The following is a 17,183-nucleotide window of genomic DNA, read 5'->3' on the forward strand; positions in this document are numbered from 1 at the left end:
AAGTAGAATATCTGAATTACGTTTGAATATTTAGCATTATACTAAGCACCAAGGAAATATGTTGGACCAGTGTTTTCAAAGCCAAACATTTCAAAGCCTATATTGTACTCATATTACCTGAAGTTGTAAACCAAACTTTCAAAAGTCAGACACATAATCAAGGTATAGAAACTTAAGTTATTGCAATGCAGTCGAGTTACTGTAAATGACCAGATTCATTATACTTGGTCTGTATTTAGGCCTTACTTATTCTGCTGCATATATGAAATAAAACTTGTTCACAATGAAAGGTATTTAAATTAATGGATTTGTCTTGCATTTGTGGCAATCTAAGAAGATCCAGGTGAGCACTTGCTGTAGCTCCCTTGACTTATGGGGTAGATAAAGACACATGAGTTTAAATTCCTACTGATATATTGAGTGTCTAACTTCACATTGGAGTCAGGGAACATCTAAGATATAGGGATTTAAATTAATTTTGGCACTATAAGGTATTTCACCTGGCTTTCAGCTGCTGCTTTGGAAAAGAGCAGGTCTCCTGGGTGGCCTGCCAGATTGAAACAGGCATTTTGAATACCAAATGGCATCTCAGATAGGTGCCTGTGAGCCAACAGATGAATTGTACCCCACCATCCTTTCCAAATCAGTCCAAAGAGAGGAGCCTAGGGACCAATTAATCTGACCCTTGATGCCTACTCCAGGGTGAGCTTAGTCATTTCATAGACTCCTAGCTCTTCATTGACTAGATCTTCATTAACTGTAATGGGAGCTTAGACACCTCTATGCAGTTGTCTACATTTAAGATTTTGGTGCTATGTCCTATCCATATTGTCTTGTAAATGGCTGATACACTTCTCTAGACTCTGGGATCTTACACAGTGTGTGTAATTGCCGGGAGCTTCCAGAGGAAAAGCACAGGAACACGTCTGAACTTTTCATCTTTTGGCTGGTGATCCAGTGTTCTTGCAAACGCAATGGCAAGAAAGTATTTGTCATAGCTTTGGTTTAGTCTTCACATCAATGAGTTTCTCAGGTGTGGACTATGGCTGGCAAGATACAGACAGTTGAAAAGTTAAGTGAACAACCTGGAGAAGTGTTACTGAATTTCTACAGAATAGCTCAAATTTCTTCCCTTGAGATATAAGCAATGGATATATCCTCCATCCAGATTTCTTAATTGCCCATTGAAGGAACGCGTGCATGGACGCTTCTTCATTAATGCCAGTGGTGAAAATCCCATTGATGTGGACGAAATTGCTGATGACCTACTGAGGTCCCTTTCAACCTGAATTATTCTGTGATTGTGTATGATACAGTACAGTGTGATACAAAAAATTGCAGGTTGTTATTAGGAGGAGGCAAAGACTGATTAATATTTAAGACTAATTACTGTTATAAATATCCAGAAGATACTTATATCATCACGGGTTAGGAGAAGTGGGAGAGGATTATTTTAAAAGTTTAGATAAATTAATTTTTGTCTCACTTCCATTTAGCCACATAAAAATTAGGGAACTTGCCTAACAGTAGTCAGCTCATCTGCTATATTCTAAAGAGGTGATGAGACTCTCCACATATTCCATCCATTTATCTTCAGCATTTATCTTAGGTTCCACTGTCCCCTTAGTGTGGTGCCTTGTGTTTTTCCACTAACTGTAGAAGGTGCCTATGTGGCTATCTCAGACTAAACACTGAAATTTCACACAACAGAAGTTATACAGCATGAATTCCAGGCTAAATGGATTACACTGCTGGAGACTCTCAAATGGACCCTTGACTCACATGTCCTGATTTGGAAGGTTACTTATTTTACAGTTTTTACAAAATTCAACTACTCTGTTAACATGCAGTATTTTATTACTGAAGAATGTCTGGCAAATGAAAGCACTTGTTTTTCTCTGATAGTTAGAGACTATGGACATAATTTTTAATGTAGTATCTATCTTGTTCACTTTCTGGAATTGTTGCTATTTGCTGGATCAGGTTTTCAAAGATCAAACTGAGCATATAAAGAGACAACCTACCTTATATTTCTGTTATAGGTGTGGATTACAACGTGAAAACCATCACAGTAGATAATACCCAGGTAGCCCTGCAACTCTGGGACACCGCTGGCCAGGAACGGTGAGAAACATTATGTTGTGGTTTAACCCTAGTAGTCAGCTAAGCACCACACAGATGCTTGCTCACTCTGGGGATGGGGGAGAGAATCAGACGGGTGAAAGTGAGAAAACTCATTGGTTGAAATAAAGACAGCTTTAATAATCAAAAAAAAACCCACAAAACCCACCACCACCAAAAAAAAAAAAACCCAAACAAACACCCAATAAAGAGGAAAAGAAACAAAACCAAGAAAACGAAGTCATGCAAAAAACCCCCAGTTGCTCACCACCAGCCACTTGACGCCCAGCCAGTCCCTGAGCAACTGCAGCCTCGGCCATCCTCTCTTCCCCCTGCACTTTTGTTGCTGAGCACAACGTCATATGGTATGGACTATCCCTTTGGTCAGCTGGGGTCAGCTGTCCTGGTTGTGTCCCCCCTCCAGCTTCTTGTGCACCCCTGCCTACTCACTCGGAGGGCAATCCAAGAAGCAGAAAATGTTGTGATGCTGTGCAAACACTATGGAGCACTAACTAAAATGGTGTGTTACTAACACTGTTTTCATCACAAATCTACAACATAGCCCCTGTACAAGCTAGTACAATGAAACTTAACTCTATCACAGTCAAAACCAGTACACATTCTAAGGTTTTGTTCCTTGAATCATCTGTTTGAAGATTAGTAAGCATGGACATAATCATGCTTCTTGGGAGAGGAACAAATATAAGAGTATTCCTAATACAGACAGTGCATTCACAGTTTAGATCCTTCCCTAGCAGGAATAATGTGCTGATTTGGTGCTAAGTATCCATTGACAAACTGCCAATCTCTAAAAGATTAAAAGTTTAGTACACGCAATTTCTTTAGAAAGAAGGCTGATTTTAAAATGTAGCTAGAGTTATTTCTATATCAGAAAATACCTTAAGAGTTTAATAAAATAAGGGGTTTTTTCCACCAAAACAATCCCATTGTAGTTGAGGATCAAGTTTCTATAAGTTTTCAGTGGTAATTTCCTTCCCCATCACCTCACCTATTGTGTAGTTTTCTATTACTAAAAGCAAGGATGATAACAGTGATCTGTTTTCTACAAGAAGCTTGGGAAAAGAGCCCCAAACAAAAATCTAGCTAGCTTTAGGCTGAACACTTTGTCAGGGGGAAATTTTTGCACTAAGTTTAAAATGAACGAGGATGTCAGAAGGTGAGATATGCAGCTGATTATCCAGACTAACCCAGAATCAATTAAAGAAGGCAGAGGGAACTTTTCCAAACACTTTCTTTCAAAAATTATTTTTTTGCAAATAATTTATTTGCTGTTGCAGTAATTTGTGGTAGTATTGTCTTCTGTGAATCTTCTGCTGAACGTGAAAAGCAGTCTGATGATTCAGGAACAATGGGATTGCCTACTACAAGTCATAATAAGCCTCACCTTTCAAACAGGATCTGCAGTGAAGATCAGTATTACAGCTTCTCCCTTGTCTAGTTTATGGAATTTTAGAATACGTATGTAAACCAAATTAACAAGGGTTTAATCCTCACTAAGACTCAATAATTAGAAGAAACCGTATGGCAACATCTTCCTTTGCAGGGGTGGCAGGGGGAAATTGCTATGAAATTTTACTTATATTGTTGGTTTGCTGCTTCTGTTGGAGAGACCTATAAACAGGTTCTTACTTGTAGGTACCGAAGTATTACCAAGCAGTTTTTCAGAAAAGCTGATGGTGTAATTGTGATGTATGATATAACAGCAAAAGACACATTCACAGCTGTCAAGCAGTGGCTGATAAGCATCGAGGTAACATGACATAACTTTGTATCTAAACTCTGGTGTCATTATTTTCTGCCGCCTTCTGGACAGGGAGTGTTAGCAGGACAAAGCACAGACAGCAGCATGTTTCTTGTGTTGTCACAATTACATGTTTGTTCGTGATTTTGGTCTGCTGTTTCCAGTAAAGCTGTTTTTAGAATCTCCGTGTCTATGAAAACAACCACAGCTCCAGGGTTTTCAGGACTTAAAATGAGTGGTGGGAAAAGCCCAGCATGGAGTCCTGTGATTTCTTGCAAAGGTTATCTAGCTGAGTGGATCACCACTAGCACTGGGAGGTGATTTGGATCAGTGATGATGGTCTGATGATCACTGATCATCACTAGCAGTTTAACAACGAAGTATGTAGCTTACAGGAAATTGACTGTGTTGTGAAGATAAGCCATAAGCTTACGGCTATAGTATCTACATTAGTGCTATAAAATTGTCTTGTGGTACACAGTTCAGTTTCCTGGGGATCATCCTTTCAATTACATGAAAACAAAATCATAGCCCATGCTACCGAGTGGCTTCAATTAATTAAAAACTCTCTTCTTTTCTCTTGGTGTGTATATTTCTCTTTTAGCTCATAGACAAGGTATTGAGAGTGCAAGCAGCTGAATTTGCTTGTGGTCAAAAGAAAAAATAAAAATAAAACTGAGGCTGTTGCCATAAAAGATTGAGTCACTAGAGGGAACAAAGTGTGACTTCCTATTTGCTGACTATTGCAGAGTATTGCTGCTGAAAAAGTAGTGGACAAATTGGTATGCGAAGATCACTTAGTCTGATTTTATTGGGCACGTGTTGTAGTATAATACACTGTTTTCCGTAACGGCCAATAGATGACTCTGCAATTTGAAATTAGGACTCATTCATTCAAACGTTTCCAAACAGGCATAGTTATTCCTCATCTGAGCAGCTCTACTGAAGTAATAGTAGCATGCATTTTGTAAGAACAGGCCTTTATTAAATATATGATCTTAACAAATCAGTGATTGTTATAATTCAGTATGGTAAAGGCTAGAAGAGAATGCCAGGTTTTGATCCAGAAAAAACAAATATTGTGGTCAAAGTCTTTTTCCATACTGTAATGGTTTACTCATCTTTACTGACTAATTTTGTTTACTACAAAGTATTGCTAAGTTAAAGACAGAAGGCCAAGCCCATTTATTGCTACAGCATTCATGCCACTTTATGAATGTACTCATTGTGATAATTCTAATCATTTTCAGAACAAATTTTCATTCATGCCTATTGGGGCATGAATTTTTGGGGCCTATTCTGTGTATCTCTCCACTACTTTATGTGATTTATTCAGCATAACTGTACCCAGATGTTGTCATTATTTTCCTATAATTAGAAAAGCATACGTAATTAGAAAAGCAGTGGCTATAAACACACAATGTCAGAGCCTGTGTAGCATGGTAGTTTTCTCTCTTCCATTTTAATATAGAGTCTGATGAGATTCTGTGCTTTTATTTAAAAAAATGCCAAGGTAGTGCAATCTCTAGCATTCTGTCTTTTTCATGTCTTTTATCCAACTTTGATTCCTGACATGTTTGTAAGTAAAGCGGCATGTATCTGGCTCATATGTGATGTCTTAACTGTCTTCTTGTAGTGTGACATTTGTTAGTTTTTATCCTCCTGATCTGTGGTTTTCTTAATACAATGCCTCAGTTGATATTTATTCTTTGTTCTGCAGGAGACAACTGGGAAGAACATACCCGTGCTTTTGTTGGGTAATAAAACTGATAATGAGAAAGAACGTGAGGTCCCTATGGGAATGGGAGAGCATCTTGCTAAGGTACTGTACTTAGAGGGGAACCCCTTACAAAACTTGAAGGTGAAGGGTTTAAAAAGGAGTCTGACTATGTCTAAATTCATAGAAACACAGATTGATTTTAATCAGACAAGTATTTTTAAGGATTAGGAACCCCCTCACACTCATCAGTTCAGCTCTCAGTGATGCAAGTGCTGGTAATTACAGTAGTTATGAAACTGTCTGGATAAAAAAAAAAAAAAAAAAACCAAACCAAAAACCAAAAAGTGAGTGGTGTAAAAGATATTTGAGAATTCACTCTCATTGTCTCTCTCCCCTCTTTCTCTTTTTCTTTGTTCTCTCTTTCTCTATTTGTTTCCTCACTTTTTTTCTCTCTCTTTTTTCTCTCTTGGCTCTGTGGATGGATTCTTAACAGAGAACTAATTTGGGGATTGTTTCCCCCTCCTACCTCCGGTAAATCCACAGAAGGCCATCTGTTACTCCTATGGTAGGAGTAGAAAACACGTTTACTTTTAGTAACTTTCCATCAAGGAGCTAAAATAAGTAGAGTTAACATTCTGCATCTACCAGAGCACTGGTGATCCATTGGCCATAATTTAAGCATTAAGGACTGCAAATAGCAAATACTTCTTTATATTCCTGTGTACCATGCCCATCATTTTTTTCTTTTTAATCTCTCTATACAATGCATATAATTTGAACACCAATGCCTCCAGAATATTCATTTATTTAGAAATAAGTCATCCCAGTATTCCTGAGAAATTAACTGAGTTGGTAGGAATTTACCTAAATTAAACAATGTGCTGGATTTCATGTATGTACTTGTTTCTCCTTTGAAAATAGATTTACAGCTCTGCTTGCTGATAACAAAAAAGGATATTTTCAAAATTTGAAATACATCTGAATTGTTGTTCGTTTATAGGAAAGACTGCTGCTAGGCACCTCTCTAACTGAAAGAGTTAGGGCCTTTTACATGGCCCTTTTAGGGCCATACAGCCTTTTACAGGCATACCTCTGTATTCAGGTTTGTGTCCATTATTTTGCTTTTGCAGGGGAGCACTATCAGTCTTGAACTTCATCCCTCAAAGGTTCTCCCTTTAGGAAATTTGCTTTATTTTCTTCTACGGCTGGAAATGCAGATAGTTTTGAGACTGTGGAGGAGGGACTCCAGGGTGTACCACTGAATCCTTCTGTGAAAAAACAAATGATGCATAAATGCTAAATGGACAGAGTAGATGTCTTACGTATCATTTAGCTCTCTTAAAATATTGTACTAGTAAAAGAAAGATGAATCATTCTAATATATAGAACTCACAGCCCACCAGGCCATGAGTCCTGACATGTCATGCAAGAAAATAAACTGGTTTGCATAAATAAAAGAAAGCTGTCAAATTAAAGATGGTTATAATCAAATTAATGGATCTGAATAACAAACATTTGAATGTTTGTGAGTGCTGCCTGAGGTAGCTAAGGGAAGGAATGATTCATGACAATGGATTAGTTGAAAAGCACCATGGATATAATTGAATTATAACAATTTGCTTGCTGAGCTAATAATAACCATGAATTTTAATGAAATATCAATTCTTGCTAAATAGCCATGTTATTCCTATGAAACCACATACCACTGTCACTATTAGTGAATGAAATTTCAATTACTTATTTAGTGAATAATCCCATTAATTACTCACAGAAGACCCAAAATACATGGGACTAGACACTGAGCTGATACAAATACACTCAGCTGATACAGCTGATACTTCACAAAGCCCTATTTGGTAAGAACAGCCCTGAACCTGCTCTCATGCAGACAATGAACCAGATTAGCCTGTTGACCCTGAAGTCCAACAGTTTTTATGGACAGTTTCAAGGCCTCATAGGATGGGATCATTTTTTCCTGTTTTTTTCTACAGTCAGAATGGAATGTGTACTTTCATAGGGCATTCCAGCCCAGCTATATTAACTCTTGCTTTGCTTTAGTCCCACATCTTACAAGTCAGTGTACTACAAGGTTGGTCAGAAACCCAAGGGCTCCCATTATAATGCACGTGTCACAAAACGTCTTTGCAAAGCAGGCAGTACAGTTCATTATTAAAAGGAAGAACGACAGCCTGAAGGGAGTCCTTTCAGCTCCTTATCATTTGAGAAGGCTGGTAGTTGCCGAGTGTGTGTGATACCTGGGGAAAGGGGGAATAGAATGTGGATAGTGATTCTGGAAGGCATCATAGGGAACAACAAGGCTGTGATGAAGCTGATCTGTAGTTGGATGAATTGAAGAGTGAATATCATAATGGTAATGAGAATTTTGCAGTATTGACTTTGCAGGGAGAAACAGCAGACACAAACCAAAATGTTCACAAGAATGGCCTGATAGAAAACATCTAAAACTCTCTTCATAGAGCTACTGGAAGTATAAAGAAAAAGACAGAGAAAGAAAAAAGGAGGGAGGGGAGGGGAGGGACGAGGCAGTCTGTCTGACTTTTTTCATAGAGGATCCACAAGGAAAACTCCATTTAGCAAATTTCTCTTTAGCTTAGCTTGATCCACTGATCAAGAGTTTATATGAGCACAACAATACAGAGAGTATTCGGATCATACTGTGAGCATGCAGGAACAGCAAATGTTCTATTTGGGTGGATTAGTGTAACCACTGCCAATTATTTAAATAAAATGGCTTATGAAATAGTGCTGAGCAGCATATATCATATGAGGCATTTGGGCAGCATGATTTTGTTTTGGCCCTGCACAAAATTCCTGAATGATCTTAAATGGGTCAATAAATCCTTCTCTATCTCTGTTGCTCAACTATAAAATAAGATAATAATGCCTTTGTCTGCCTTGACTTTGCAGACTATGTATGCTTCATGGGATGAGGACTTACTGTGTGTTCATACAGTGTCTCCTTTATCAACCTGTCACTACCATTGTTATACAAATACTACTAATGAGGGAGCTATTCTCAGAGTGATACTACTTTACAGGACAGAAAATGCCCAGCTCCCTCTGCTAATTATTCATTTTCCTTCCTATTCTTTAGGTGTCTACTGATTTGTATGTAACTTTTTAAAATGAAGTAATTGCCAGTGGTCTTCACGTTCTATAGCTAAATCCTGGATGGAGATGGGTGGCATTTCCTGGTTTTTTAATTATATGTGTCCCGCCTTCTGCTACTTTTTTCTCATTGTGTAGTCTATCAATTAAAGTTTTCCTCCCTGATTCAAAGGAATGACACTTGGTATTTCCAGGCTAACTCATCCGCCAGAGAAGGACCTGTTTGCCAGACTGACAGAAATAAGCAATTAATATCAATTGAGTTTAAATTGTTATCTTTCACCAATAAGAATTTGTCCTATCCCTGGAATTTGTTGGAAAATCCATTCAGATTTGTGCCAGCATAAATAATGTTATCACGGAGAATTTACCTCTAGTGAAATTCTGTTGTATGTGGGGAAGATTTAGGAGTAGTATCACTCTTTGCTTGGCTGACATAAAGTAACTAGATGCTGACCACAGTAGGTTTTCTGTTAGAGTTCTGATCAGCTGACCAGAAAAAAGGAGTGTACATTTTATTTCAAACTTCTGTTCGCAGAGCTAGTGAGAAATTTGAGCTGGTCAAAATTTATCTTTAAATTTTTCTAAGAAAAACAAGAGAATCACAGGGTTACATAATTGTAAATATTATATAGAATACTGTTTTGGGTTTTTTTAAAAAAAAAACAATAAAATATCCATCCAACATTAACGTTGCCTGATTTCTTCCCTTCTCTTCTACTCTGTGCTTATCTGGCCACCCAGAAATTACTACAAGTGGTTCAATCCTGATGTTCAGTAGAACAAACCATATAAGCATTTACAACATATGCAAAACTGACATTTGATAATACTGAAGTATTTTTTAGACCTGCTAAAATAAACTACCATATTTATGAAACTTGTTTTCTCCACTTATTGTCTTTGAAATTTGATGAAGGTGATAAAAATTTCAAAAAGCTGTGCAATTTTGGAAGCATGGTATATTTAAAAAAAAACAAAAAACCAAACAAACAAAAAACACCACAAAAACCCCCACAACAACCAAACAAACCCAAACCAAAACTGAAATACCTGAAATAAAAGGTCCCTGAAATGGGACCTTTTGAAAACTGAGTTGTAAGTGTCACATGAAGGGTGGTTAAATAAGTACAAATGCAGTAACCACAGTTAATAGCAAACAAATGAAAATATGCAGACATGTGATTGTCATTTCCTAAACTACTAATTTAATTATTTGAATTTTAAGCTACTGTTATAAATAACAATAAGACACAAAGGAAAGTGGAAAGTGAATATAAAGTTGAAATCTGTATGGGTAAAAGGGCAAGTGGTAATACCATAGAGGCAATGTAGGTGAGCTTCAATGTAATATCTTGTGAAAGTAGTCAGATGTCTATTTTGGAGAGAATAACACGTCGTTTCCTCTCAAACTTCCTTTGCCATCATAGCTGCCAGGTCAGGCTTTTCTGCAGATGATCTCTTGCATTTATTATGATAAGGCTTCAGCTGAAGTGCTGACAATATTTCCAGGGCTTGATCATTTATCCATTTTTCTTAATTGCAAAGTTCTCAGGGGCTACAAAACCAAAGGTGCAGGCTGACTGCGAAAGAAGATGCAGAAAAATTTCACAAGTACAAAAAAAAATGAAATAGCATTAAATTATTGGGTTTTGCTGAGGCTTTTAACTGGTCACTTGCTGGAAAACATTTGTCTCAAACTGTTGAATACAGAAACGCTGCTGCTGAAGCTTTCCAAGATTAAAAAAAAAAAAAAGTCACTGGAATTATTTTCACCTGCTTTCTCAAGAAATTAGTGATGTACTAATTGTCTCATCATCACAAGGAAAGTTCAGAAGACTTCAGTACCTTATAAGGCATTTAAGCCTTTGAGAGATCAAGCTCTTCTAGCAAAAGCCACTGTATAGAACAAATGTCTGTTAAGAAAGGCATATAGCCGTTGTTCTGGAGGCACACTTGGACTTCTTTTGTTGCTATTTACTGTTAGCTCTAGAATTAAATCCTAATTTTTCCTAAGATGATCTATTTCTTTATTTGCATATTTCAGTGTATCTGTGTTGCTTTTTTTAAAGCTGGAGTGAGATATTGTGCAAAATTAATTGAAATGGTCTTTCTGTTTAATTCTAGGATTACAATTTAATTTTCTATGAATGCAGTGCATACTCTGGGTACAATACCAAAAAGTCTGTGCTTCACTTAGCTAGGTAAGAAGAAAAGACAATCTATGACTTCTGTATGTGCCTGACATCGCTGTCACTGATGACAGAGTGAATTCCATTTGTTAAATTAGTTTGATGGAAACTTAGCGTGATGAAATATTTGTTCCTTTTAAACTGGTCTGTAGCTTGACCCTGTTGCTCCAAATGAGCAGTTGCTCAGGTTCATAGAGTCCTGTGTAAGCTAGTAAAGCTCTGTATAGACCCAGAAACACCAGGACTGTTGCTAGGAAAGCTGAGGGCCTGGGATGTTATGATAGTTCTTGCAGGAAGTTCTTGGAGGTTTGGAGAAATATGCTTGGAAATGGATGCTGCTGAGTCCTTGCAGCAGAACATTTAGATGTGCTTCTTTCTTCCCTTTGCGTCGTTACAGCTCAAATTCTGCTGTCTGCTCGGGGGCTGCGAGAAAGGGAGAGGTGGATTTTTTAAGTTACATAAAAACTAGGGGTAAAAATACAGGTAAATCTGTCCCCTCTGAACTACTTACAGAGGTGGAAACACTGGTAATGAATTAGCAGATATTGTTGCTATAGTTAGTGCGATTTTGAGAATGTATTAGGTGTTTGATAAATGTCTAGGTACCAAGATGCGGTTTTGTTTTGCTCCAGCCTCAAAAATAACAAATGAAAGTCACTGTTTTTAGTCTCTGTAATAAACAATAAATGTTAGCAATCGGCACTAACTACATTTTTATAACTGAATGAACAAAGGTGGTTTTGCGATGGAGCCACCATAATTGTACTTTTTTTGTTTATTTTTTAGTTCCTAAAGTTCTGTCATTTTCTGTTAATCTCTGGACAATTTTATAGGTGTTGAGAAAATGTTTTTTGTCTTATGGACATTATTAACATTTTTTTTTTCCCAAAACTGTTGTTTTTTTCTCCAGGATTTTGAAGGAACACGAAAATAAATTGAAAGAGGAAACCATTGAACTTCAATCTGATATGAATAAAAAGTCTTGCTGTATCAGGACATAAAATGCTGGGACATGTTTAGACAAATGTCACATGTTTATATGACACTACATGGCACCATCAGATTTACATTGTCTTCCAAATATTTCTTCTGCTGTGTTCTGGGTATAGGTGTAAGTGAACCTTAAAATCCTTGTATGCTGTGATCTTCACTTTTGCAAATATTGTATTTAGTTAATTGACAATGTATTTGGTGCAGTAACAGTCTTATTTTGTTTGATGCCTAACACCACTGAATCCTTCTTTGTGATCAGACTTGTAGAAGCTGGCACATTATTAGTAATGAGAAAAAATTTTATAGGAAGAAAACTACTTGGAATGTGAAGTAAATTCTTACTGGTGTGGATGACCTATCTTCTGAATACTTCTGTTTATCTCAGTGCTCTTTAGGTCCTGATATTGTACTGAACTTTGTGACAGTTTTTTAAAAATTGAAATAGGTAGCTGGTTGGTTGTTTAAAACCAACAGACCAGCAATTGCAAAGTATAAGGTGATTATTTTAAAGCTTAGTGGAAATGTACATGAACAAAGGATTGAAGAACTATAAATATTTTCATAAGTAGCATTAACTCATACATACTTTACATTGTTGCATATAGGTCTTTGGTAAGAAACCCCTTCTCCCACTTAGATGTGATGAATTAGGTATGATTAGACAGGTCACTGAGATACCATAGAGGCTTGCTGATCTGCTGCCAAATAAGCTGGCACGTTTCCACGATGAGGTGGTGCTATGCAAATATCTCAAAGGAATTGGCTGGATGTCCTCACTTAAAGAGTTGTGGTCAACGGCTCGATGTACAAGTGGCAACCAGTGATGACTGGTGTTCCTCAGGAGTTGGAACTGGGACTAGTGCTGTTTAACATCTTTGTCAGTGACATGGACAGTGGGATTGAGTGCACCTTCAGCAAGTTTGCTGGCAGCACAAAGTCATGTGGTATGGTTCACATGCTGGAGGGAAGGGATGCCATCCAGAGGGACCTGGACAGGATTGAGAAGTGGGCCCATACAAACCTCATGAAGTTCAACAAAGCCAAGTGCAAGGTCCTGCACATGGGTCGGGGCAATCCCAAGGACAAATACAGGCTGGGTGGAGAATGGATTGAGAGCAGCCCTGAGGAGAAGGTCTTGGGGGTGTCAGTTGATGAGAAGCTCAACATGAGCCGGCAATGTGTGCTCACAGCCCAGAAAGCCAACCGCATCCTGGGCTGCATCAAAAGAAGTATGGCCAGCAGGTTGAGGGAGGGGATTCTCCCCCTCTAATCTGTTCTTGTGAGACTTCATCTGGAGTACTGCGTCCAGATCAGGTACCCCCAACGTAAGAAGGACATGAACCTCTTGGAGAGAGTCCAGAGGAGGGCTACGAAGATGATTAAAGGGTTAGAGCACCTCTTCTCTGAAGACAGGCTGAGAGAGTTGGGGTTGTTCAGCCCGGAGAAGAGAAGACTCTGAGGAGACCTTATTGCGGCCTTCCAGTCCTCAAAGGGGGCCTACAGGAAAGCTGGAGAGGGACTCTGTATCAGGGCATGTAGCGATAGGATGAGGGGTATCAGTTTTAAACTGAAAGAGGGGAGATTTAGATTAGCTGTTAGGAAGAAATTCTTTACTGTGAGGGTGGTGAGACACTGGTACAGGCTGCCCAGAGAAGCTGTGGATGCCCCATCCCTGAAAGTGTTCACGGCCAGGCTGGATGGAACTTTGAGCAACCTAGTCTAGTGGAAGGTGTCTCTGCCTATGGCAGGGGGGAGGGCAGGGGTTTGGAATTAGATGATCTTTAAGGTCCCTTCCAATTCCAACCATTCTATGATCTAGTTTAGTTTTCAAAAACAGTAGAGTCACGGTAGCGCAGTACTTTGGCTAGTTAACGTTGCAGTTAGAGCAAATCAGCCTGTGCTCTTCACCATATTTGACATGGCTGTATTGCTTCATGTTGCAGAGCTTGCTCTGAACCTCTGTTTGGCTGTGGTGTCCTGTAGAAGTCCCAAAGCAATCTGTGGCCAACTTGAATGTTCAAATCAATTTGCTGTCATTAGCGCTGGTTGAAAACACATACCTACATAGGAAGCTCATTTCAGTGGTATAGTTGGTTCTAGTACAAAGTATACTGAAGGCCAACTGAACAGCTCTTTACCTCCAAAAGTCTGTCAGAGAAGGTTTCATGCCAGATGTTGGAGGCAGAATTTTCAGAAATAGTAGATCTTTTGAGTAAGATTTTAAGAAACTTTCCAACATCTAAGGAGTCAAAAATCTCACCAAAATACAGTGACATGTCTCTCTCCTTAGCGATGTTAAGAAAAAATTCTTCCTCATGTACTTAAATATGTGACTGATTTTTCAAAAGCATCTGCCAGACAGCATTTCTCTTTGGTTTAACCAGGGCCTGATAGCACTGAGATAGTGTTTGAGAAACTGAACCCACAGGGACATCTTTTAGAAAATCATGTCCCACCCTGGATCATAAGAAACTCAAATGTCATAATTACTTTTGGGAGCCTTTGTAGAATATAAATGAAAATAAGAAACTTGAGAGTGGGTCACCCATCCAGCACATGATCAACAATTATTCCTGTTGGTATTTGTCTTCACTGCATCCAGCTATTGTGCTAAGCATTTAAGAATGATTATTCACGTTGGTGAACTTGTTGGGAAAATGGAACCCATAGTATAATTTATTTCATTAACATATCAAGCAAAGCCATAGATTTTATTACATGAGACTGTTACAGACATTATGTTTTCAATCCATATTCTAAATGTTTCCAAAAAGGTATTTTTCATTTCAACAATCAGTCAATTTGAAACTAAAGATAAAAGTTAAGCACTAGCTTTATAAGTAACTATTTTGGGATAAAAATGTCATTAGTAATTAATTGTGCTCTTGGGATTTCAGTCTGATCAAAGGTATTTATCTAATGCCAAGAACTATATGATAGAGGTTTGCAAAATTTCCCTTACAGCAATTCCAATATCCATACCAGCACTCAAATGCCCTTTCTTATGAGTTGTGATCTAAACATAACACCTTTCCCTATCAAGTGGAATAATCAGGATTTTCCTTCTGTCAGGAGTGGTGGATGGATTAAGTAGCCCAGGATGAGCTCATGTTTAGGGTTTTTTTCCGTGTTGATTCCCAAGAGTCTACTCATCCAAATGAAACACCCCCCTGCCCCCTTGCTTCCAGTGAGGTGCTTAAGAACCCCTAGAACCCAAAAGGAGCAAAATGATCATCCATTAATGAAAATCAGTAGTCTTTCTGTTCACTTCCCAGGATTGCTTCTTGAAGTCCATTACTGGTTGTGGAGGGAAGTCAGCTTATTGACTGTTACATGTTATCCATCATGGAAATCTTCTCAGAAATGAATCACCTGTGTTCAGCCCTGGCTGGAGTTGAACTAATGCAAACCCCTGATTTAAACCTCAACAAAAAGACCTGTTTATCCCAATTTCAATTAGGGAAGAAATGTCATCATTTTAAATATTGGCTTTGCTAATTGACTTTGAATGATCTGTTCCCCTGCAGTAGGGTGTTTCCTACCCCGTCAATATCAGAACTGGCAATATTTTGTCCAACATCTGTCAGCCTCAGGAAGACAGTTTGAAGGCTTAATTTCAGTTTTACTACTAGTGATTCTAGCCCCACTAAACTCCAAATTCAAATCCTTAATTTTTTCATTCCCTGAAGTTCATCTTGATTTTGGAGGAAAGTGACACATGAGGTGGATCTTCTTTATGTGATTTCTACAGGGTCATTTTTTTGAGCATCTTTCAGTGTGCCCTGAGATTCTGCTAGCAGAATATACACAACTTGAGGATAGACAATGCTAAGGAGCAGCTGAATGCTGGTATGAAGGGGATTTCTTTCTCTTTGTCTACTGGAGTCAAATCTGGTGTGGTCTAAGACCCAGGAGGTGTCTCCCATCTCAGACTGATAGCTATGGCTGCTTTTTGCAAGTCCAGACAAACCCCTAGCTGAGTACATAGGCAAAGATGCAGATACACACACAACACTCATGCCATCAGCCACGCAGACAACACAGAGAGCAGTGTCTTCGCTGCTTGTCACCCATGTGCACACAAAAAGCATTCCCATAAACATGAATACAGGTAGCCCAACCCTTCTCTGCCTTTCCAGCTGATAAAGATTGAAGTTTGCTGATGAAAACATACATGTACAAAATTCATATGACTTGCAGTGGTCTCTCTGCCCCTTTGCCCTCCCTCTCTCCCCAGGATCATGTAGAAAATTGGCAGAAATAAGATTTCATAAAAGTGACCAGATAGCCTGCAGTTATGGGGTGCAGGGCTCAGTCAGATAAACTCTGACCAGCACCTTGCTTGCATACAACTGGCCCCTTTTATTCTACCTTCTCTTGATTTTTTTCCCCCCATGATTATTCTTTTCCACCCACCTTGACCCCTCCATTTCTCTGCCCTTCGTATCCCAAAGAAACAACTTGCCCCTAGTTGCTTTTTCCCCATTAGTCCCAGTTTTGCTACTTCTGTACCCACACACATTTTATATTTCTTCTACCATTACCTAGGTCACATCTGCTTTACATGGTATTCTTGATATAGTTACTTAGGTGCTGCTGGCCTTGCAAGTTTCCACTCCCAAAAAAGTCCCTACTATTCCCTTCCAATTATCTGTGAAGTTAGTTGTGATGTTAAGTCATGAATTTATCATATAACTCCCCCTTTACCACCTGTGAAGTCCAGCCATTGCTCACAGTGCTATCTGTAACTATTATCAGCTGCTCACGCTGTTAATTGTTAAGTTCAGAGTTTCTCATGCCATGTCCAGAGTTTCTCATGGTCTGTTTGGTTAGCTAAACCTCAGGCCAGGTCCTGCTCATCTGTCTGCACACCTTAACAAATTAAGCACTTAACAAAATTAAGCTTAACAAAATCAGCAATTATTTGCTGAGTAATGCTCTGCTTCAGGACAGATTCTACTGGCCAGGTGGTCATCAAACGAGTGGGTGTTGTCAGCTTCCAGTGTTCCTTGATGCTAACTGATCCTTTGTGTTACTGGGTTGCTATCTTCTGACTCTCCACCAGGGTTTTACACCTCCTGTCAATACTTTTCTCAGATCCATCACGAAAGCTAGTACTGGCTTAATAGCAATAAAGCTTCCCCTTTTCCTTTTCCTTTTCCTTTTCCTTTTCCTTTTCCTTTTCCTTTTCCTTTTCCTTTTCCTTTTCCTTTTCCTTTTCCTTTTCCTTTTCCTTTTCCTTTTCCTTTTCCTTTTCCTTTTCCTT

The 17,183-nt window shown here is 38.6% G+C and overlaps 1 protein-coding gene across 1 annotated transcript in view; it reads left to right on the forward strand.

Annotated features, from left to right (window-relative positions):
* CRACR2A (calcium release activated channel regulator 2A) overlaps positions 1-12,407 on the forward strand; it is a 63,460-nt gene extending 51,053 nt beyond the window's left edge. The window contains exons 14-18 of the mRNA XM_063321932.1: positions 2,043-2,124; positions 3,778-3,892; positions 5,604-5,705; positions 10,860-10,936; positions 11,835-12,407. Coding sequence (XP_063178002.1) covers positions 2,043-2,124; positions 3,778-3,892; positions 5,604-5,705; positions 10,860-10,936; positions 11,835-11,925 — 467 coding nt within the window. The 3' untranslated portion in view covers positions 11,926-12,407. The remainder of the gene's footprint in view (positions 1-2,042; positions 2,125-3,777; positions 3,893-5,603; positions 5,706-10,859; positions 10,937-11,834) is intronic.
* The last annotated feature ends 4,776 nt before the right edge of the window (positions 12,408-17,183 follow it).

This window comes from Chroicocephalus ridibundus, unplaced genomic scaffold (assembly GCF_963924245.1).
Source record: "Chroicocephalus ridibundus unplaced genomic scaffold, bChrRid1.1 SCAFFOLD_37, whole genome shotgun sequence".
NCBI classification, from domain to species: Eukaryota; Metazoa; Chordata; class Aves; order Charadriiformes; family Laridae; genus Chroicocephalus; species Chroicocephalus ridibundus.